The 23,657-nt window shown below is 43.8% G+C and overlaps 1 protein-coding gene across 2 annotated transcripts; it reads left to right on the top strand.

Annotated features, from left to right (window-relative positions):
• Positions 1 to 621: 621 nt before the first annotated feature.
• On the top strand, positions 622 to 22,195 carry LOC110504825 (epidermal growth factor-like protein 6). 2 transcript variants are annotated; one of them, XM_036975238.2, is made up of 12 exons: positions 622 to 1,951; positions 3,875 to 3,981; positions 4,626 to 4,718; positions 5,114 to 5,233; positions 7,874 to 7,993; positions 10,060 to 10,194; positions 10,291 to 10,413; positions 13,496 to 13,750; positions 20,412 to 20,486; positions 20,575 to 20,670; positions 20,907 to 21,169; positions 21,380 to 22,195. In XM_036975238.2, exons 1-12 carry the CDS (start codon positions 1,878 to 1,880, stop codon positions 21,485 to 21,487), a joined length of 1,569 nt encoding a protein of 522 aa, XP_036831133.1. In that variant the 5' UTR covers positions 622 to 1,877; the 3' UTR covers positions 21,488 to 22,195. The 2 variants fall into 2 exon arrangements, with proteins under 2 accessions (XP_036831133.1, XP_036831134.1); XM_036975239.2 differs by having other exon boundaries at positions 1,532 to 1,951; positions 3,884 to 3,981.
• Positions 22,196 to 23,657: the final 1,462 nt, after the last annotated feature.

The following is a 23,657-nucleotide window of genomic DNA, read 5'->3' as shown; positions in this document are numbered from 1 at the left end:
CCTTTTTCAAATTTCGGCAGTTAAATGGAGCTCCCCACAAACTCCGCCTCCCCCAGCTTTGGTTGTGGTTAGCTACAGTACTGTATATATCCTAGAATGGCAGAGAAATCACAGGGCCGTATTTTACAGCTGAACTACACCATCTGACCGTGAAAAAAGCGTTCTTCTCCTCATGTGAAAGCAATTTCCCTTGTACCTCCCAAGTCCTTGTTTGAAAGCTTGGAGGTAGACTGACTCTTTGGAAGGTGTGTTTCCAGGGTTTAGGCAATACCGCACAAAGCTTTCCAATATAAAATGTCACTGCTCCATAAATCATTAGCAGAGAGGGAAAGAACAGGAGGGGGATGCAGATGGGATAGTGATACTCTAGATAGGTTTTAAAATGGATGAAAAGAGCACTAAGAAATATCAGCAACTTATGGACAAGTTTAGATATATTCCGTCTAAAGCCCCAAAATATGTTTACAAAAGTCATAGTAAACTTTTAGGACAAAGCCATCCAATTAGAAAAGTTAATAGCACATGGCTGTGGTTCACTGAATTTAATGCTAAACCTGACAACCAAATATTCCAACAGCACCATTGTAGGTTGTGTAGTCTGGGTGCAGAGACAGAGCTAGACCAGATGTTAGAGTTCACTTTGAAAAGTTTGCAAACTCATTTTAAGGGCTTTTAAGTCTTAAACTTCGTATTAGCATTCATGAAAGAGGCTTTATGGGTGCTGGTCATTTAAAAAAAAAATGTATTCACCTTTATTTAACTAGGTAAGCTAGTTGAGAACAAGTTCTCATTTACAACTGCGACCTGGGCAAGATAAAGCAAAGCAACACAAACAACACCACAGAGTTACACATGGAATAAACAAACGTACAGTCAATAACACAATAGAAAAATAAAGTCTATATACAGTGTGTGCAAATGGCATGAGGAGGTAGGGCAATAAATAGGCCATAGTAGCGAAGTAATTACAATTTAGCAGATTAACACTGGAGTGATAGATGTGCAGATGATGATGTGCAAGTAGAAATACTGGTGTGCAAAAGAGCAGAAAAGTAAATAAAAACAATATGGGGATGAGGTAGGTAGATTGGATGGGCTATTTACAGATGGGCTATGTACAGCTGCAGCGATCGGTTAGCGGCTCAGATAGCTGATGTTTAAAGTTGGTGAGGGAAATATAAGTCTCATAAACAGGATATCAAAGGGAAGGGCAGCTTCTAATGACAGGCTTGGCACATCTGGGCACAGCAATTAACACAGGCGATCCAGCTAATTAGCAACCAGGACAATGTCAGAGCAAGGCATGACATCAAGCGCCAAGATGGGTGAAACATGTGGTATCACCATGAAGAAGGAGATTGACACTGTCTGCGTCTGTAGAACCAGGGTGGTGCAAGAGGTGAAGTTCACAGGCCTCCTGTATATGGGGTTAAATAAGCTAGCAGTATCACGCTATGCATCTTATTTCATTGGTTCCCTATTTGCTTTGCGTATAGCTGCAATGGCGAGCACAGATCTGCCCCTGCTGGTTGAACTATTGCAGGAAAACAATGATCATTTGGAGATGTTTGGTGTACCCCCGACGTACAGCCACCAGACCCTCCAGACCCTTGCCTTCTTCCCATGCTCAGACCCCAGTGTCACTCATTGTAATGACAACCTGCCTCTGGAATTTCAGCCAAGAGAGAGAAAGAGAGCGAGAGTGGGAGGAAGAGAGAGAGAGGGGACCTGACATATGGGCCTCAGATCACAGAGACTGCTATCAGGAGAGTGAAAAAGAGCAAGAAAGAAAGAGAGAGAGCGAGAGGTCTACGTACTAGAGGGGAGAGAGAGAGCGAGAGAGAGAGAGACAACGTGAACTGTACCCAGTCAGAGACATGAATCCCCTCAGCTGGATCGTTGTACTTCTCTTCCTGTTCTACGCTTCCTCTGGGAGCGCCGACGTCAACAGGTTAGTGAGCAATCAATCAAGACCGCTGTAGGAAATTATCCTCAAAGACATACTGCATGAAGTAATGGTCAAGCAATGTACTGTAGTTCATGCTTTTGTTATTCACTTTGAAGCCTGCAGCAGGTGTAAAACTGTGTTTATTGGTAGGATTCATTCTAGATAGTAAATTATTCAATCTGGACATTCCATTGCAGTGTCAAGGGAACAGCACTGCAAAAGCAATTGTTGCATCCCTAGCTAACTCTCCTAACAGCTACTAGCTAACACTCTGGCCAGACACAGCTGAGTGTTGTACGTGTTGTAAATGCATTACGGGTGTTTACTTTTACAGTAAAAGCAGTCGGCTCATACTGAATCCCCATCACCAGTAGCCGTGCTCATAAGACATGTGACACACACATGTTAGTCATTTAGCAAACACTACCCAGAGAGACTCAGTTTAGCTCATGACAATCACAGGCATGTCATTGTTTAAATCCTACATCCTACTAAAATGTTATATTTCAATATGTACATGGGGAAAAGGGGTTGTTTTGTTGCCATGCAAGTACTGTCAGGCTGTCTGTGCCTTGGCCAGGGACTCTGTGAAGTATGGAGGCTGTGTCAGCTAAACGTTGCTCCTGACATGGTAACTGTTAATCACTGAAGGACAGCTGTCACACTATGCGGCCCCTGGCCCTCTCCTCCTGTGGGCTGTTCTGATTGATTTGTAACAGGACTCAGATTTCTCCAGACCCCTTGGAGCCAGGGGCTGCTTTCAGGAAGCCATGCAAACATCTGGAACATTTGAGTTTGGCACTGCGCTAGAGGTTAGAGGTCAGAGGCTAGAGGACTCACCAGATAATGTGTAGCAACTATAAGACAGATTTGATTCAGATCAGAAATGTTTCCCCAGCCAGATCTGCTTTTCAAAAGCCAAAGTTTTTCTATATGAAAGGGGAAGTAGCAGATCTAATTTACAGTTTAAAACACATGGACATTATTTCCAAAGTGTTGTTGACAGTCATTCGGAACAACGTTACGTGTAATCAGATGGAGGGGGGAGGAGGGGGGGGTCATGAAATTGGAGGAAATAGGTTCCTGCTTGAGGTATTCATGTAACACTGTAAGGACTCTAAGGAGTAACTGATGAAGTAGAAGTATAGAGCGTAATATGCTATTTACCTCCCTTTTCTCCCAAATAGGAGGGAGGCTCCCTTTTCTCCCAATAGGAGGAGCTCTTTTCTCCCAATATGTGGGAACCAAGGGGAACTTGGTGTAATTAGCTAGGATGTCTGCAGGTCTGCGTTTGGGAAGACTAAATGGCACTTTGGGTGTCGAAGTTGATTGTCACCAAAAAGCACCTGGGACATGTTTAGGGATATAATTATCTCCTCTATTTGCAGAATATTTACTGCAACTTGTGTACATTCATTTGGGCATTTGTTTTCTTCTGCGATCACTTGTAAAAATAATGATCAAACAACGTATTATGATCAAATTTTACTCACCAATTGTATTATTCCTAATCAAGAAGCTGTAGTCAATCAACTAACATTCAACTGTTCATATAGAGATTTAACAGGGTAGATAGAGTTGTGTGTCACCTAACTGTGTGTCCTTGTGTGTCCTTGTGTGTCCCTGTGTGTCCCTGTGTGTCCTTGTGTGTCCCTGTGTGTCCTTGTGTGTCCTTGTGTGTCCTTGTGTTTCCTTGTGTTTCCTTGTGTGTCCTTGTGTGTCCCTGTGTGTCCTTGTTTGTCCCTGTGTGTCCCTGTGTGTCCTTGTGTGTCCTTGTGTTTCCTTGTGTTTCCTTGTGTGTCCTTGTGTGTCCCTGTGTGTCCTTGTGTGTCCTTGTGTGTCCTGGTGTGTCCTGGTGTGTCCTGGTGTGTCCTTGTGTGTCCTGGTGTGTCCTTGTGTGTCCTTGTGTGTCCTTTAACTGTACAGGCACCGCAGACAAGTCCCCACCGGTGGCCAACCAGGTGTGTGTGGCTATGGCAGGAGACTGGTGTGTTGCTATGGCTGGAGAAAGAACAGCAAGGGACAGTGTGAAGGTAAGTATTTCAATTTCAAGTATTTGGTTGAGATGTACTATATGTGGTTAAGTTTGGTTGAGATGTACTGTATGTTGTTACGTTTGGTTGAGATGTACTATATGTGGTTACGTTTGGTTGAGATGTACTATATGTGGTTACGTTTGGTTGAGATGTACTATATGTGGTTAAGTTTGGTTGAGATGAATTATATGTGGTTACGTTTGGTTGAGATGTACTATATGTGGTTAAGTTTGGTTGAGATGTACTATATGTGGTTACGTTTGGTTGAGATGTACTATATGTGGTTACGTTTGGTTGAGATGTACTGTACAATTGTCTTTGTATTGCTCTGGTCATCAATTTAACTTGTTCTATGTAACTTTCTCTGATTGAAAATATCACATACTGTAAATAGATACAGTATTCAATGAATGAAAAACTAAAGTTTAAGAATTAAAAATTGGTTCTCCACAATATAACGTCTTTTCCCGTTTGTTTTTCTTTGTGGCTGAGTATTTTCCTGCAGCAGAAGAAACGTGGACTAAATTACCTCAGGGAAAGTAAAACTGGCATAGCCACTATGTTGTTTCAGGTCACCAGTTTAACCCCTTCTTATTGTTCCCGCTGCTGCCTCTATGTCTCTCCTTTAAATTCTTTATCAGCTCAGTGTGAACATGGTTGCAAGCACGGAGAGTGTGCTGGTCCCAACGAATGCAAGTGTTACCCAGGATACACCGGAAAGATGTGCAACCAAGGTCAGTAGGGTGACTACGGTCAATGGAATGCGAGTCAAATTGGTCTCTTGATAGAGAACAACATGAAGCTCAGATTTGCAGTCATTTTCCCTCTCTATTCCACAAGCCCCTGATAGATCACTTGATACCTCAATGTTTAGATATCAAAACAATTCATTTTCTGCCAATGTAGAATAGTTCATCTGGAGAAACCCAAACTGTATACAATATGTTGGCCCTGGAACTAGGTAAGGTGCGACGTCCATGGGACAATATTCAAGTATTATGATTCAGCGAAACCATCATAGATTTATAGAAGCCCCCGGTGCATCCTTTCTGATGTCCAGATGATACCTATAGCCATACATACATGTCCCTGAAGTACATAACGGAGGATTGACTGTCTCTCTGTTCAGATCTGAATGAGTGTGGCCTGAAGCCTCGCCCCTGTGAGCATCGCTGTATGAACACCCACGGCAGCTACATCTGTTACTGCCTCAACGGATACACTCTGATGCCTGATGGCTCCTGTACCAGTGAGTGGAAACTGTAACCCTGACTGTACCTGCTAGAGGAAACTGTAACCCTGACTGTACCTGCTAGGGGAATCCGTACCCCTGACTGTTAGTGCTAGAGGAAACTGTAACCCTGACTGTACCTGCTAGGGGAAACTGTAACCCTGACTGTACATGCTAGAGGAAACTGTAACCCTGACTGTACCTGATAGGGGAAACTGTATCCCTGACTGTACCTGCTAGGGGAATCCGTACCCCTGACTGTACCTGCTAGAGGAAACTGTAACCCTGACTGTACCTGCTAGAGGAAACTGTAACCCTGACTGTACCTGATAGGGGAAACTGTAACCCTGACTGTACCTGATAGGGGAAACTGTAACCCTGACTGTACCTGCTAGAGGAAACTGTAACCCTGACTGTACCTGCTAGAGGAACATGTAACCCTGACTGTACCTGATAGGGGAAACTGTAACCCTGACTGTACCTGATAGGGGAAACTGTAACCCTGACTGTACCTGATAGGGGAAACTGTAACCCTGACTGTACCTGCTAGAGGAAACCTTAACCCTGACTGTACCTGATAGGGGAAACTGTAACCCTGACTGTACCTGCTAGAGGAAACTGTAACCCTGACTGTACCTGATAGGGGAAACTGTAACCCTGACTGTACCTGCTAGAGGAAACTGTAACCCAGACTGTACTTGCTAGAGGAAACTGTAACCCTGACTGTACCTGCTAGAGGAACATGTAACCCTGACTGTACCTGGTAGGGGAAACTGTAACCCTGACTGTACCTGCTAGAGGAAACTGTAACCCTGACTGTACCTGATAGGGGAAACTGTAACCCTGACTGTACCTGCTAGAGGAAACTGTAACCCTGACTGTACCTGCTAGAGGAAACTGTAACCCTGACTGTACCTGATAGGGGAAACTGTAACCCAGACTGTACATGCTAGAGGAAACTGTAACCCTGACTGTACCTGCTAGAGGAAACTGTAACCCTGACTGTACCTGATAGGGGAAACTGTAACCCAGACTGTACATGCTAGAGGAAACTGTAACCCTGACTGTACCTGCTAGAGGAAACTGTAACCCTGACTGTACCTGCTAGAGGAAACTGTAACCCTGACTGTACCTGATAGGGGAAACTGTAACCCAGACTGTACATGCTAGAGGAAACTGTAACCCTGACTGTACCTGCTAGAGGAAACTGTAACCCTGACTGTACCTGCTAGAGGAAACTGTAACCCTGACTGTACCTGCTAGAGGAAACCTTAACCCTGACTGTACCTGCTAGAGGAAACTGTAACCCTGACTGTACCTGCTAGAGGAAACTGTAACCCTGACTGTACCTGCTAGAGTAACATGTAACCCTGACTGTACCTGCTAGAGGAAACCTTAACCCTGACTGTACCTGCTAGAGGAAACTGTAACCCTGACTGTACCTGCTAGAGGAAACTGTAACCCTGACTGTACCTGCTAGAGGAAACTGTAACCCTGACTGTACCTGCTAGAGGAAACTGTAACCCTGACTGTACCTGCTAGAGGAAACTGTAACCCTGACTGTACCTGCTAGAGGAAACTGTAACCCTGACTGTACCTGCTAGAGGAAACTGTAACCCTGACTGTACCTGCTAGAGGAACATGTAACCCTGACTGTACCTGATAGGGGAAACTGTAACCCTGACTGTACCTGCTAGAGGAACATGTAACCCAGACTGTACCTGCTAGAGGAAACTGTAACCCTGACTGTACCTGCTAGGGGAAACTGTAACCCTGACTGTACCTGCTAGAGGAAACTGTAACCCTGACTGTACCTGCTAGAGGAACATGTAACCCAGACTGTACCTGCTAGAGGAACATGTAACCCTGACTGTACCTGCTAGAGGAACATGTAACCCTGACTGTACCTGCTAGAGGAACATGTAACCCTGACTGTACCTGCTAGAGGAAACTGTAACCCTGACTGTACCTGCTAGAGGAACATGTAACCCTGACTGTACCTGCTAGGGGAAACTGTAACCCTGACTGTACCTGCTAGAGGAAACTGTAACCCTGACTGTACCTGCTAGAGGAAACTGTAACCCTGACTGTACCTGCTAGAGGAAACTGTAACCCTGACTGTACCTGCTAGAGGAAACTGTAACCCTGACTGTACCTGCTAGAGGAAACTGTAACCCTGACTGTACCTGCTAGAGGAAACTGTAACCCAGACTGTACCTGCTAGAGGAAACTGTAACCCTGACTGTACCTGCTAGAGGAAACTGTAACCCTGACTGTACCTGCTAGAGGAAACTGTAACCCTGACTGTACCTGCTAGAGGAAACTGTAACCCTGACTGTACCTGCTAGAGGAAACTGTAACCCTGACTGTACCTGCTAGAGGAAACTGTAACCCTGACTGTACCTGCTAGAGGAAACTGTAACCCTGACTGTACCTGCTAGAGGAAACTGTAACCCTGACTGTACCTGCTAGAGGAAACTGTAACCCTGACTGTACCTGATAGAGGAAACTGTAAACTGTTAGTTCTAAATGTTCTACACAGAACCTTTAGTGTTCAATAAGAAGTTCACTTTCCTGTGTGTGTGTGTGTGTGTGTGTGTGTGTGTGTGTGTGTGTGTGTGTGTGTGTGTGTGTGTGTGTGTGTGTGTGTGTGTGTAGACTCCAGGACATGCTCCCTGGCTCACTGTCAATATGGCTGTGAGGATGTACAGGGGGAGATCCGTTGCCTCTGCCCGTCTGCGCGGCTGCAGCTAGGGCCAGACCAGAGAACCTGTGTGGGTGAGTACCACTACCTTGGACCACCGACCCTGACACCATATCACTTCGTGAGGAGTTCAAAACGGTCCTTACCGGATCTCTCCACCTCATAGATCATTAAGTGCTGCACACAATAGAAGGTGTGGACTTCTTAGAGATTTGTAAAGCTCTGATTTGTAAATCTCATTCTGTGGTTTCACATTCCTGCTCTGTCGCAAGGCTTCTCGCATAAGAACTTGTAGCATCTGTAGCAGCCTGTAGGTTAAAATGGGGTAGTGATATGGGTTAAAATGTGGTAGTGATGTGGGTTAAAATGGGGTAGTGATGTGGGTTAAAATGGGGTAGTGATGTGGGTTAAAATGGGGGTAGTGATATGGGTTAAAATGGGGTAGGGATGTGGGTTAAAATGGGGTAGTGATATGGGTTAAAATGGGGTAGTGGTGTAGGTTAAAATGGGGTAGTGATGTGGGTTAAAATGGGGTAGTGATATAGGTTAAAATGGGGTAGTGATGTGGGATAAAATGGGGTAGTGATGTAGGTTAAAATGGGGTAGTGATATGGGTTACAATGGGGTAGTGATGTGGGTTAAAATGGGGTAGTGATATGGGTTACAATGGGGTAGTGATGTGGGTTAAACTGGGGTAGTGATGAGGGTTAAAATGGGGTAGTGGTGTGGGTTAAAATGGGGTAGTGGTGTGGGTTAAAATGGGGTAGTGGTGTGGGTTAAAATGGGGTAGTGATGTAGGTTAAAATGGGGTAGTGATATGGGTTAAAATGGGGTAGTGATGTGGGTTAAAATGGGGTAGTGATGTGGGTTAAAATGGGGGTAGTGATATGGTTTAAAATGGGGTATTGATGTTGGTTAAAATGGGGTAGTGATATGGGTTAAAATGGGGTAGTGGTGTAGGTTAAAATGGGGTAGTGATGTGGGTTAAAATGGGGTAGTGATATAGGTTAAAATGGGGTAGTGATGTGGGTTAAAATGGGGTAGTGATGTAGGTTAAAATGGGGTAGTGATATGGGTTAAAATGGGGTAGTGATGTGGGTTAAAATGGGGTAGTGCTTTGGGTTATAATGGGGTAGCGATGTGTGTTAAACTGGGGTAGTGATGTGGGTTAAAATGGGGTAGTGGTGTGGGTTAAAATGGGGTAGTGGTGTGGGTTAAAATGGGGTAGTGGTGTGGGTTAAAATGGGGTAGTGATGTGGGTTAAAATGGGGTAGTGATATAGGTTAAAATGGGGTAGTGATGTGGGTTAAAAAAGGGTAGTGATGTAGGTTAAAATGGGGTAGTGATGTGGGTTAAAATGGGGTAGTGATGTGGGTTAAAATGGGGTAGTGATGAGGGTTAAAATGGGGTAGTGGTGTGGGTTAAAATGGGGTAGTGGTGTGGGTTAAAATGGGGTAGTGATGGGGGTTAAAATGGGGTAGTGATGTGGGTTAAAATGGGGGAGTGATGTGGGTTAAAATGGGGTAGTGATGTGGGTTAAAATGGGGTAGTGATGTGGGTTAAAATGGGGTAGTGATGTGGGTTAAAATGGGGGTAGTGATGTGGGTTAAAATGGGGTAGGGATGTGGGTTAAAATGGGGTAGTGATGTGGGTTAAAATGGGGGTAGTGATGTGGGTTAAAATGGGGTAGGGATATAGGTTAAAATGGGGTAGTGATGTGGGTTAAAATGGGGTAGTGATGTAGGTTAAAATGGGGTAGGGATGTGGGTTCAAATGGGGTAGTGATGTGGGTTAAAATGGGGTAGTGATGTGGGTTAAAATGGGGTAGTGATATGGGTTAAAATGGGGTAGGGATGTGGGTTAAAATGGGGTAGTGATGTGGGTTAAAATGGGGTAGTGATGTTAGTTAAAATGGGTTAGTGATGTGGGTTAAAATGGGGTAGCGTTTCTTCCCACAAAACTGCTTGATTTGAGTGGGAGGAGCCTGTCTTCACACACGTCCCTTGTTTTGTTAAACGTAAGTGTCAGTAATGAATGGTTTACATTGATCCAAATATGAACCCTTCACTTCAATGGAGAATAAATAAGTGAAGTCATTCATTTCATGTTCAGCCTCTTTCTTCCCTTCCTTTGCCTTTAGATATTGATGAATGTGTAACAGGAAAGAACCTGTGCCCATACAACAGGCAGTGTGTCAACACGTTTGGCAGCTACTACTGCAAGTGTCAGAATGGCTATGACCTGAAGTATATCAATGGCAAATATGACTGTGTAGGTAAGGTATACAATCATTTCATATAAACAACACATTTTGGAATGAATAATTATGTGAGGAGATCAGCTAATCAAATCATCTAATTTCATTTTTCAGACAATGACGAGTGTGCCGCCAACACACACAAGTGCAGCCACCGCGCAGTCTGTCTGAACACTCAGGGATCCTACAAGTGCAAGTGTAAGCAAGGCTTCCGTGGCAGTGGTTTTGAATGCTCTGGTGAGACCTGAAAATATTTACTATTCATCAATCATCAAAACATTCTGAGAATGAAATCTATTTCCTGGAAAATGTGATGTGCAAGGGGGCCAGATTCGGACAGTGTTGATTTTCCTGACTGCATACACTATATTCAGCTCTTACATGTAGGCCGTCATTGTAAATAAGAATTTGTTCTTAACTGACTTGCCTAGTTAAATAAAGGTTCAAATAAATCCCTCTTAGTGATTTTACAATTGCATATTTCATCTGTGCTCTTAAAAGCATCAGCAAACATGAGCACTGCCAAAGCCAGTTTCCAATTTGCAGAGAACCTCTGCACTCTACAGATGTTACTTAGGGAGAGGCCCTGATTCAAATCACACCTGTGTAAATATCTGAACCCAGCCATCTGAAGAACAGAGGAAAGGAGAGGCATGTATGTATGTATGTATGTATGTATGTATGTGTGTGTGTGTGTGTGTGTGTGTGTGTGTGTGTGTGTGTGTGTGTGTGTGTGTGTGTGTGTGTGTGTGTGTGTGTGTGTGTGTGTCTGTGTCTGTGTCTGTGTCTGTGTCTGTGTCTGTGTCTGTGTCTGTGTCTGTCTGTCTGTCTGTCTGTCTGTCTGTCTGTCTGTCTGTCTATCTGTGCCTGCCTGCCTGCCTGCGAGCGAACAGGAGAGCCACAGTGCACTCTCTGAACCAGGTAGTAGATTATGTTGCCTAAGTGACATGATAGGTGCAACAATGCCTCAGGGCTTTATGAAAATGCCTTTATATTTTTTGTAGTCAACCCCTATTATCAAAGCTCGTGGGACCAGGGAGACCAAGGCAGTGCATATGAACATTTCCTAAATGGTGAGATGTGTATGGAATGCAACAAGGTTTTCCACTTCATCTGTTCGCCACCTACCATCTTGCTTTGTGAAACCCCCTCCCTCTCCCATGGGTCAAGGCAAGGTTCAGTCCCCACCACACACAGCTTGTTCTGCCATGTAGAACTCAGCATAAAACCATTTCAGACTTTTAAATTATGTACATAGAGCAGTAAATTAGATACAGTATACAGTGCATTCGGAAAGTATTCGGATCCCTTGACCTTTTACACATTTTGTTACGTTACAGCCTTATTCTAAAATATATGACATTGTTTCTGTTCCTCATCAATCTACACCCAATACCCCATACATTTTGCAAATGTATAACAAATTAAAACTGAAACATCACATTTAGATTAGTATTCAGACCCTTTACTCAGTACTTTGTTGAAGCACCTTTGGCAGCAATTACAGCCTTGAGGCTTCTTGGGTATGATTCTACAAGCTTGGCACACCTGTATTTGGGGAGTTTCTCCCATTCTTCTCTGCAGATCCTGTCAAGCTCTGTCAGGTTGGATGGCGAGTGTCGCTGCACAGCTATTTTCAGGTATCTCCAGAGATGTTCGATCGGGTTCAAGTCCGGGCTCTGGCTGGGCCACTCAAGGACATTAAAAGACTTGTCCCGAAGCCACTCCTGCGTTGTCTTGGCTGTGTGCTTAGGGTTGTCTCTGGAGCAGGTTTTCTTTAACAATCTCTCTGTACTTTGTTCCGTTCCTGACTAGTCTCCCAGTCCGTGCCGCTGAAAAACATCCCCACAGCATGATGCTGCCACCACCATGCTTCACCATAGGGATGGTGCCAGGTTTCCTCCAGACATGACGCTTGGCATTCAGGCCAAATAGTTAAATCTTGGTTTCATCAGACCAGAGACCAGGTGCCTTTTGGCAACTCCAAGCGGGCCTTTTCCTGAGGAGTGGCTTCCGTCTGGGAACTCTACCATAAATGATTGGTAGAGTGCTGCAGAGATGGCTGTCCTTCTGGAAGATTCTCCAATCTCCACAGAGGAGCTCTGTCAGAGTGACCATCGGGTTCTTGGTCACCTACCTGACAAAGGCCCTTCTCCCCCGATCGCTCAGTTTGGCCGGGCAGCCAGCTCTAAGACGAGTATTGGTGGTTCCAAACTTCTTCCATTTAAGAATGATGGAGGCCACTGTGTTCATGTCCAATCAATTGAATTTACCACATTTGGACTCCAATCAAGATGTAGAAACATCTCAAAGATGATCAATGGATACAGGATGCACCTGAGCTCAATTGAGTCTCATAGCAAAATGTCTGAATACTTATGTAAATAAGGTATTTCCGTTTTTTTTTTATACAATTGCAAACATTTCTAAAAACCTGTTTATGGGGTATTGTGTGTCGATTGATGTGGAAAAAGTCAAGGGGCCTGAATACTTTCCGAATGCCCTGTATATGGCTGAGTCTGGCTGTCATGCTTCCCATGCATGGAATATGATATTCCTGTTTGTCGTCCTACCCTCAATGCTCATCTGTCTATGAAAACATGTTTACACATAAGCAAATGCTTGTATCTCAATGAACAAGGTAAATTATTAAGAACAAATTACAGTGATATACTGTCTGACATATATTTTGTCAATTGTCTTTATATCCTATGTCGTCTTTATAATCTATAATGGTTTTATAATCCATAATGTCTTTATAATCTATAATGTCTTTATGATCTATAATAGTTTCAGAATCTATAATGGCTTTATATTCTGAAATGGCTTTATAATCTATAATGGTTTTATAATCTATAATGTCTTCATAATCCATAATGGTTTTATTATCCATAATGGTTTTATAATCTATAATGTCTTTATAATCTTTAATGTCTTTATAATCTATAATGTCTTTATATTCCATAATGTCTTCATAATCCATAATGGTTTTATAATCCATAATGGTTTTAGAATCTAGAATGGCTTTATAATCTATAATGTCTTTATAGTCTATAATGTCTTTATAATCTATAATTTCTTCATAATCCATAATGGTTTTATAATCCATAATGGTTTTATAATCTATAATGTCTTTATAATCTATAATGTCTTCATAATCCATAATGGTTTTATAATCCATAATGGTTTTATAATCTAGAATGGCTTCATAATCTAGAATGGCGGTGTAACCCCAGAATGTACACCTAAACTCTTGTATAATTGCATCAGATTCCACCTCTGTAGTTCCAGATGTATGACATGGTTCTTCTTCCTGCAGCTATCCCAGAGTCCCCAGTGAGGCTGCCAGGGAAGCTGGACAAAGAGCAGATCAAGAACGTCATCCCCGAGCCCAAGGTGACCGTCCCCCCTCAGATCCGCTTGCAGCCCTTCGACTATGACGGGGAGACCTACATGGGTGGCTCAGAGGAGGTGGGCCAGGTGGGCTTTACTGATGTAGGGAAGGAGGAAGAAGAGGAAGATGAGGAGGAGACAGATGTGGACAACAAGCTTAATTCAAGGGGAGATGTTTTCAGTAAGCCTTATTTCCCTCTAACTCTTTCCCACTAATCCACCTATTTATTGCCATCGTGGGTGGTCCCAAATCGGATTATTCCAACACTGATAATATGGAAGGTCGTACACCATTACTGCTGTGGTAATGTGCAGCGCTCGTAGTTATTCAGAAATAAAATCCCTCAGTTGTTTCAATAATTTGTGATACTGTACATACGGTTCTCTTCACCCTGTTAAATTTAGGATGGTTACACATTTTCTATGCCCCCAAATGACACTATAGAAGGACAACTTCAAACACATAACTATGCAAAGTTCGGAGATGGATGGTCACAGGGTTAGTGCGATGACATTGCTAAAGTAGTCAAATATTTAGTAGGAAACAACTTTACAAACCTTATCATGTTGTCAAATGACAGATGGCAATGTTGTCAGTAGCTAGCAAAGTTTGTCAAAAATAGCTTGCAATGCTAACGTTAACTAGCTAAAATCCAGTGGCTTCCCCTCAATCTTAGCTAGCTAGCTAACATTATACTGCATATAAAGTCAATCTGGTGGTATTAAAATGATGACAAAAGGTTTTTCTGCTATTGTATGCCATTGTATTTCCATGACACTGTAATGAACTTTTGATTACATCTTCATCAGCAGTCTACATCTTCATCAGCAGTCTACATTTTCATCAGCAGTCTACATCTTCATCAGCAGTCTACATCTTCATCAGCGGTCTACATCTTCATCAGCAGTCTACATCTTCATCAGCAGTCACTGAAGATGCGTTGAGTTGAATGCTCAGTTGGGCATCAGTCCAAAACGAATGTTCAAAACAATATTGTGAAGAAACATGCAACCCATGAATACAACCAGCGGGTTTTACAGTTCATCAAGAGGATAGGAAGGGAGTTCTCTCTGGCAAGAACAAAGGCAGGGGGCTCTGCTTTATGACCAATAATAAGTGGTGTGACCGGGAACACAGACAGGAACTTGTGAGTTTCTGCTCTCCCAACTTGAAATACTTGGTAGTTTATTGCAGCCATTTTTTACCTTCCAAGAGAGGTCTCAGGGATTATCGACATGGCTGTGTACATCCCACCGACAGCAAAAATGCTCTCAAGGATCTCCATTGGACCCAGAACAAACTGGAAACTGAGTACCTGGAGACAGCATTCATTTTCGAATTTGAGAACCGTGCTCCTGAATTACTATAAAAAAACGGACTGTTTTGATCATGTGGACTGAAAAATGTTCCGGGTCGCCTCTGGGGATAACATCAATGAAAAAGCCGACACAGTCACTGGATTCGTCTAAAAAAAGCATGATGTAATTCCGATGTAATGTCTTTCAAAAACGATCCAAATCAAAAACCCACGGCTTGATGGCAGCCTTGTCAGGAAACTAAAGGAGAGAGATGCTGCTTCTAAACAAGCCAAGGTGGCCGGGGAGAATTGTATGGTTAAACGGAGCAAATAATAGCTACGCAGATCGATCAAGATGGCGAGGCACAAGTATAGGGACAAAGTGGAGGAGCAATTCAGCGGGTTGGACACGAGGCGTATGTGGCAGGGGCTTTTGACTATCACAATCAAATTGAGGTCACCAACGCTGCCCTACCGGACGAGGAGAAAATCACCTTCCCACTTCGAGCAAAATGACTCTGAGCTGCCGAGGAAAGAACCGCACAAGGCTGCCGGCCCAGATGATATCCCTAGCCGCACCCTCAGAACATGTGCAGACCAGCTAGCTTTTGTGTTCAGACATTTTCTAGCTCAGGCCATTATTCCAAACCTGCTTCAAGATGTCCATTATCAAAGGGAAAGTAACTGAACTGAATGACTACCGACCAACACTTCCGTCATCATGAAGTGCTTTGTGAGGCTAGTCAAAGATCCACAGACGACGCAATCGCCATTGCACTGCCCACTGACTTCACCCACCTGGACAAGAGGAATGCATATGTAAGGATGCTGTTCATAGACTACAGCTCAGCCTTCAATACCATAGTGCCCTCTAAGCTCACCACAAAGCTCATAGCCCTGGGACTGAACTCCTCCTTATGCAACTTTGTCCTGGACTTCCTGACGGGCCGCCCCCAGGTGGTGAAGGTAGGCAACATTACCTCCTCCATGCTGATCCTCAACACGGGTGCTCCACAAGGGTTCTTCCTCAGGCCCCTCCTGCATACCCACAACTACGTGGCCTCACACAGTTCCAATACACAAAATAGTCTAAATTGGGGAAGCGAAATGAAAAAAAATCACTTGTTTCAAAGAATAAAATAAAAAATAAAAAACAGAAAAGTGGTGAGTACATACAGTATGTATTCACCCCCTTTACTGTGAAGCCCCTAAATAAGATCTGGTGCAACCAATTACCTTCAGAAGTCACATAATTAGTTAAATAAAGTCCACCTGTGTGCAATCTAAGTGTCACATTATCTCAGTGTACACCTGTTCTGAAAGGCCCCAGAGTCTGCAACACCACTAAGCAAGGGGCACCACCAAGCAAGCGGCACCATGAAGACCAAGGACCTCTCCAAACAGGTCATGGACAAAGTTGTGGAGAAGTACAGATTAGGGTGGGTTATAAAAAAATATCTGAAACTTTGAACATCCCACAGAGCACTTTTAAATACATTATTTAAAAAATGAAGAGAATATTGCACCACAACAACCCTGCCAAGAGAGGGCCGCCCACCAAATCTCACAGACCAGGCAAGAAGGGCATTAATCAGAGGCAACAAAGAGACCAAAGATAACCCTGAAGGAGCTGCAAAGCTTCACAGTGGAGATTGGAGTATCTGTCCATACCACTTTAAGCCGTACAATCCACAGAGCTGGTCTTTACGGAAGAGTGGCCAGAAAAAGGCCATTGCGTAATGAAAAAAATAAGCAAACACCTTTGGTGTTCGCCAAAAGGCATGTGGCAGACTCCCCAAACATATGGCTTTTTGGCCATCAAGGAAAACGCTCTGACTGGCGTAAATCCAACACCTCTCGTCACCCCGAGAACACCATGTTTTTCATCAGCAGGGACTGGGAAACTGGTCAGAATTGAAGGAATGATGGATGGTGCTAAATACAGGGAAATTCTTGAGGGAAACCTGTTTCAGTCTTCCAGGGATTTGAGACTGGGACCTTCCAGCAGGATAATGACCCTAAGCATACTGCTAAAGCAACACTCAAGTGATTTAAGGGGAAACATTTAAATGTCTTGGAATGGCCAGGTCAAAGCCCAGACCAGAATCCAATTGAGAATCTGTAGTGTGTCTTAAAGATAGCTGTAAACCAGCAGAACCCATCCAACTTGAAGGAGCTGGAGCAGTTTTGCCTTGAAGAATGAGCAAAAATCCCAGTTGCTAGATGTGCCAAGCTTATAGAGACATACCCCAAGAGACTTGCAGCTGTAATTGCTGCAAAAGGTGGCTCCACAAAGTATTGACTTTGGGTGGGGTGAATAGTTATGCACGCTCAAGTTCTTTTTTTTTTGTCTTGTTTCTCATTTGTTTCACAAGAAAAAATATTTTGCATCTTCAAAGTGGTAGGCATGTTGTATAAGTCAAATGACACAAACCCCCCCCCCAAAAAAAATCTATTTCAATTCCAGGTTGTAAGGCAACAAAATTGAAAAAAATCCCAGGGGGGGTGAATACTTTTGCAAGCCACTGTATACAACCTCTCCCTCAATGTCGGCAAAACAAAGGATCTGATTGAGAACTCCAGGAAGAACCAGGCTAGGCATGCCCTCATCCTCATCAACAGGGGCCGCCGTAAAGACGACAAGTTCCTCGGTGTACAGATCTCCACGGAGATGAAATTGTCAAACCATACGGACACCGTGGTGAAGAAGGCACGACAGCGACTCTTTAACCCCAGGAGGCTGAAGAAATGTGCCCTGTCCCGAAGGCCGTCACAGTAGTCTACAGGAGCACCATCGAGGGCATACTTTCGGGCTGCATCACAACCTGGTACAGCCACTCCACCACCGCTGACTGCAAGGCTCTACAGAAGGCGGTACGCTCAGCCGAACGCACCATTGGGTGCTCACTGCCTGCCCTCCAGGACACCTACAACACCAGGTGTCACAGGAAGGCCAAGAAGATCATCAGGGACCTCAGCAACCAGCCTGGTCTCCCTGTTTCCATCATTCAGACATGGGCAGTACAGGAGCATCATGGCTAAAACTAACAGACTGGTCAATAGCTTCTATCCCCAGACCATCAGGCTGGTTTAGTTAGCTGGACTAATTGCCTGGATTGAGTCCCTTACTTCTATCAAAGCCGTAGCATGGTGTCAGCCTGTCAGGCAGCATTAGCTTGAGGAGTAAAATTCCACAATAAAAAAAAGTCAGTTTCAAGCCCTGGACCTGTGTGTCATGATTCAGCCTGTTGCTTCATGTTCTATGCACTGAGTAGATCTATGGCTCAACATGAAAGATTCCTTATCAGTAAGCAGAGATCGGCCTCTGTTTCACATATTAGATTCACATGCTGCAAATACATATTCAAACCTTGTGTGGTTTAAAGGTATAAATAGCTAATGTGGTTAGAGGAGGAGTCATCAACACATTAGAAGAGTTCTTACTGTGTTACCTCCTGTTCTAAATAAGATGTAGCAAGAGGAAGTTGAACGAAGATACAGTTTAATGCTGCATGTAGTTCAATATGCATTTTGGTTGATGTCATCAAAACAGACGTTAGTTCTAGTGTTTGAAACAGTATTCTGTTTTGCCGCTGTCATTTGCCATTGATTATAAGGGAGACTAAAGACAGGAAAAACTGCTGTTGAAACATTAAGTGCCAGTGTGACAATCCCACACAACCACGACTGGGAAAGAGGTGATGGCACTGAGGCCATCAGTCAAACTGTCACACATGACCACTTCTCTAACCTTCTTTAAACCTTTATTTAACTAGGCAAGTCAGTCATTAAGAACAAATTCTTATTTTCAATGACGGCCTAGGGTTAACTGCCTGTTCAGGGGCAGAATGACAGATTTGTACCTTGTCAGCTCAGGAGTTTGAACTTGCAACCTTCCAGTTGCTAGTCCAACGCTCTAATCACTAGGCTACCCTGCCGCTCCTTCTCTGGCCATACGCTGAAACTGAAGGTTGAAAAGCAAGCATGAAGACAGCATAGAGATGAGTATAATCAGGCAAGCATGAAGACAGCATAGAGATGAGTATAATCAGGCAAGCATGAAGACAGCATAGAGATTAGTATAATCAGGCAAGCATGAAGACAGCATAGAGATGAGTATAATCAGGAAAGCATGAAGACAGCATAGAGATGAGTATAATCAGGCAAGCATGAAGACAGCATAGAGATGAGTATAATCAGGCAAGCATGAAGACAGCATAGATATGAGTATAATCAGGCAAGCATGAAGACAGCATAGATATGAGTATAATCAGGCAAGCATGAAGACAGCATAGATATGAGTATAATCAGGCAAGCATGAAGACAGCATAGATATGAGTATAATCAGGCAAGCATGAAGACATCATAGAGATGAGTATAATCAGGCAAGCATGAAGACAGCATAGATATGAGTATAATCAGGCAAGCATGCATAAAAGCAATAAAATAAGCCTCTCATGCCAAATCAGTCATTTTGTTTAGAAATAAGAAGATGCTTAGCTCTTGGTATAAAACACACGAACACATAAAGGTGTCTCTGCAGTCTAATGTTTTGTCCCTGACCGGAGACATGGATCACCCCAGAGAACTTAATCTGACTAGGTTTTCTCTCATAGTCCGAGAGTCGTCGCAATGTTGGCACAGGTCTACTTATTTCTCCTAAATGGAGATATGGGCCAAAATAGATAGAAATATTGGCTCTGCATCTTACAATCAAAACCCATACGAGAGTGGGCAAAGTATCACTCGTGCGATGGTATACCTCTCAGTGAGACAGTAACAAGGATACCGCTCGCCACTACTGTTGATCTCTTTATGGAAACAAGTCTGACAGTAGCCTGATCTTTCGGCAGGACGACTCAGAAGGCAAGAGGAGACAGGCCCTGAGACATCCAACAGCTCCAGGGAGGAATTTTAGTCCGCCGCCATGTGAGCGCCTCAGGATACACACAGCTCTCCCTGTGCATGCAGAGACGTGTGTTATCATCCCCCAGAACAGCTGTTCAGCAAACAGAGTCCTTGAAAGAGATAGTCTGTCATTACCTCCTCAAACACCAGCCCCCTCTGGCTGGTCAGGGTTCAATTAACAAAGTTGCATACATCTGGTTGTCTAGGGCAACTCGGTGAAGGGGGAAGTTTGTTGGGAGAGCTTTAAAGATGCGTTAGTTTTAATATCCTACGGTTAAAATGCACCATTCTGACAGATGAATGGCAGCAGGGCAGGCTTCCACTTGCAGGTTAAAAAGCCCCTTACTGTCTTTTGTTTTATGAGGGGAAATCTCTCAACTACATAATCATCTGGAAGATTTTCAGGAATCACATATCTTCAGAAGAATGTTTGTAACTAAAATAGAGCTATATTATTAAGTAAATTAAATTATCTGGTTAGACAATGTTTTACATAAACAATAATCAAGGCTGTTGATATCCTGTTTGAATGTCATGTCTTTATTTATTTTTTTGGTGCTTTTTGCAAAAGTTAAGTACGTTATTTTGACATTTTATGTACCTTATCTTAAAAGAGTTATCTGTCTCCCAAATCAGTTCCAGAGGACTTTGAGTCCGTATTTGGTCCTGCAACGGATGTCAAAGAGATCGAAATAGCTCTAGGACAGGAAGGTAATCCTTGCTTTACTTGTTAACATAATGTGGGGAACCTTACCTTCATAATCCCTGTGAATTGTTGACATCTGACTGTGCCTTCCAGAGTTCTTCATGGACTGCAACTTCGATCAGGGCGTGTGTGAGTGGGTGCAAGACAAGGACGATAGCTTTGACTGGAGCGTGTCCTACCATGAAAATGGTACAAATTATACTATTAATTGGGCATAAATAGTTTTTACCTTCTATATTTGCCATGTAGTTTCATACAATGACCGATAAGGTAAATCCTCTATTGTTCACATGATTGTCTGAATCTATCTTCCAGAAGTTGCTCTTTGCTGTGCTTAATCTATGTATTCCCAAATAGCTGTTAGTCATACGTTAATGACTATCAGTGACCAGCCCATTGTCCACTCCCTGGTCCCTAACCCCCAGGTATGGAGTACTACATGGCTATGAGTGGTCTTCTGGGAGAGAAGAAGGACCAGGCCAGGCTAAAGCTGCTCCTCAGTGACCGGGCCCAGCAGGGAGGCTTCTGCCTCACCTTCAACTACCGCGTGATGGGCAGCCAGGTGGGCACGCTGCGGGTGCTGTTGAACAACAGCACCGAACTTGTGTGGGAGCAGAGCAGCAGCCGGAGTCAGGATTGGCAGACAGAACTGCTCACTGTAGCCTGGAAGAACCAGGCCCCAGAATCTGTGAGTCACCATTCCATTCCAAACACCTAGAATGATAAAGGACTTGAATGGCGCCGGTGTATGTTCTGTGAATAACGGATTTACCAGCTCAATGTCATTCATTTAATCACCACACTTGCCAAATATGGCCACTGTTGACGGGAACAAAATACACCGCACAAGACACAATTTCCAAAACATCTAATCAACATCTTTGCTGTCATTCTGCAGATCATCTTTGAAGCTGAACGTGGGAATGGAGTTGGGGGAGAGATTGGGCTGGACAACGTGGTGCTGACCTCAGGCTACTGTCAAGGGGAAGACACAGCCATCTTTTAAACTGTGAACTCTGAACCTGTAGAAATCAGTCCAGTGTGGTTGACACAGACCTCAGAGGCAGAGCTAGCATCAGTATCTCCCTTTAGTCTACTCTTTTTGGAGAGCAGACACATCTTCCTAAAACCCAAACTAAGGGTGTATTTTTTTTTGCTGTACTGTACAACAAGTATTAAGAAAAATGTGTATTTGCAGAATGTTTGGGAGTTCAGCCGTCCACATAGGAAAGCGTTGCTGAGGGATTGAGCATCATTGGTATGTGCAGGGATTTCATCTGCAAGTTTACAAGCTTTTCCTTTCATTTGAGCCACCAAGCCAAAGAGAGTAGTGTCCACAAATAAATGATCCACTACATACAGTTCCGTTTTTCAATAATGTTCACAAATGTTTTTAAATATATTCAATTATTTTCACATAAATGGCAGGATACGGCAGGCTTATCTACAACAACAAAAAAACATTATATTGTGTTGCTTTTTATTTTTCTAAGTGACATTTTGCAGTTAGCTGCAATATATAAAAATAAGATAGACTAAGACTTGTAACATGTAGTTAAATGAACCCTAAATGTTAATATCAGGTTCATCAAGAAGTCTTCCCTTGAACCCTACATGCTTTATAATCATAGTACGTGTATGTAACAATGCATAACTGCTGTAAATTGAGCTTTTATATTGTATTACATTTTTTAAAAAAAACGTTTTTATGAGGGCTCTGTTCATGTTTTTTTTTTCATGGTCTTTGTCCATGGTCACTAGCTGCTGCGTGTCACTGATTCTATGGAGCCCTGTATACTGAAATTGTCACAACCTCTCGCACACCTTCAATCTTGACCTTGTCATAGCTGCTAGAAAGTTGTTGTTCCCTCAATCTCAATCTCTCACAGAAAGTCACACATGTTCACTTAAAAAAAAAGCAGTGATGGAGTAGTGGAAAAGCCTTTTGTAGGGTTTGTGTTACATGGACATTGCAAAAGAAGAATGCTATTTACTTGGCCAGGAGGACTCAAATAGACCACAACAGACAATGAAAAGATTAGACCTACAGGCATCAAATCAACTACCAGAAAATGTAAACTATGGGGCCTACAGTTCACGGAGGAAAAATGTTAAAAAGGAGCTTTTGTGCACTCACACAAAAAATTATCATAAACAATTTACCAGGGTAATGCTTTATCTTTAACTTTGTCTATCCTATGGTCTCTGGTCAAAGAGATACCAAAGGTATCTAGATTTGGTAGTCTCCCTGGTGTCTGGTCTGGTCCCACCATGTGGTTTCTGGTCTGGTCCTACCGTGTGGTGTCTGATCTGGTCCTACCATGTAGTGTCTGGTCTGGTCCCACCATGTGGTCTCTGGTCTGGTCCCACCATGTGGTCTCTGGTCTGGTCCCACCGTGTGGTGTCTGGTCTGGTCCTACCGTGTGGTGTCTGATCTGGTCCTACTGTGTGGTGTCTGGTCTGGTCCTACCGTGTGGTGTCTGATCTGGTCCCACCGTGTGGTGTCTGGTCTGGTCCTACCGTGTGGTGTCTGATCTGGTCCTACTGTGTGGTGTCTGGTCTGGTCCTACCGTGTGGTCTCTGGTCTGGTCCCACCGTGTGGTGTCTGGTCTGGTCCTACCGTGTGGTGTCTGATCTGGTCCTACTGTGTGGTGTCTGGTCTGGTCCTACCGTGTGGTGTCTGATCTGGTCCTACTGTGTGGTGTCTGGTCTGGTCCTACCGTGTGGTGTCTGGTCTGGTCTTACGTGTGGTGTCTGGACTTGTTCTACCTTGTGGTGTCTGGTCCTACCGTGTGGTGTCTGGTCTGGTCCTACCATGTGGTGTCTAGTCTGGTCCTACTGTGTGTTGTCTGGTCTGGTCCTACTGTGTGGTGTCTGGTCTGGTCCTACCGTGTGGTGTCTGGTCTGGTCTGGTCCTATCTACCGTGTGGTGTCTGTTCCTACTTTGTTGTCTGAACTGGTCCTACATGTGGTGTCTGGTCTGGTCCTACCATGTGGTGTCTGGTCCTACCGTGTGGTGTCTGGTCTGGTCCTATCTACCGTGTGGTATCTGGTCCTACTGTGTTGTCTGAACTGGTCCTACATGTGGTGTCTGGTCTGGTCCTACCATGTGGTGTCTGGTCCTACTGTGTGGTGTCTGGTCTGGTCCTATATGAGTAAGAATAATGAGTTGTACT

This window comes from Oncorhynchus mykiss, chromosome 3 (assembly GCF_057628025.1).
Source record: "Oncorhynchus mykiss isolate SJ-2025 chromosome 3, ASM5762802v1, whole genome shotgun sequence".
NCBI classification, from domain to species: Eukaryota; Metazoa; Chordata; class Actinopteri; order Salmoniformes; family Salmonidae; genus Oncorhynchus; species Oncorhynchus mykiss.
The sequence above is the reverse complement of the archived record's forward strand: the minus strand, read 5'-3'. Positions and strand labels throughout refer to the sequence as shown.

Excerpts from the sequence above, each read along its gene's own strand:
- LOC110504825 (XM_036975238.2), top strand. The coding sequence starts at position 1,878 with ATGAATCCCCTCAGCTGGATCGTTGTACTTCTCTTCCTGTTCTACGCT. Across the intron at positions 3,982-4,625 it reads CAGCAAGGGACAGTGTGAAG|CTCAGTGTGAACATGGTTGC; the intron begins GTAAGTATTTCA and ends ATTCTTTATCAG. Across the intron at positions 13,751-20,411 it reads TTCAAGGGGAGATGTTTTCA|TTCCAGAGGACTTTGAGTCC; the intron begins GTAAGCCTTATT and ends CTCCCAAATCAG.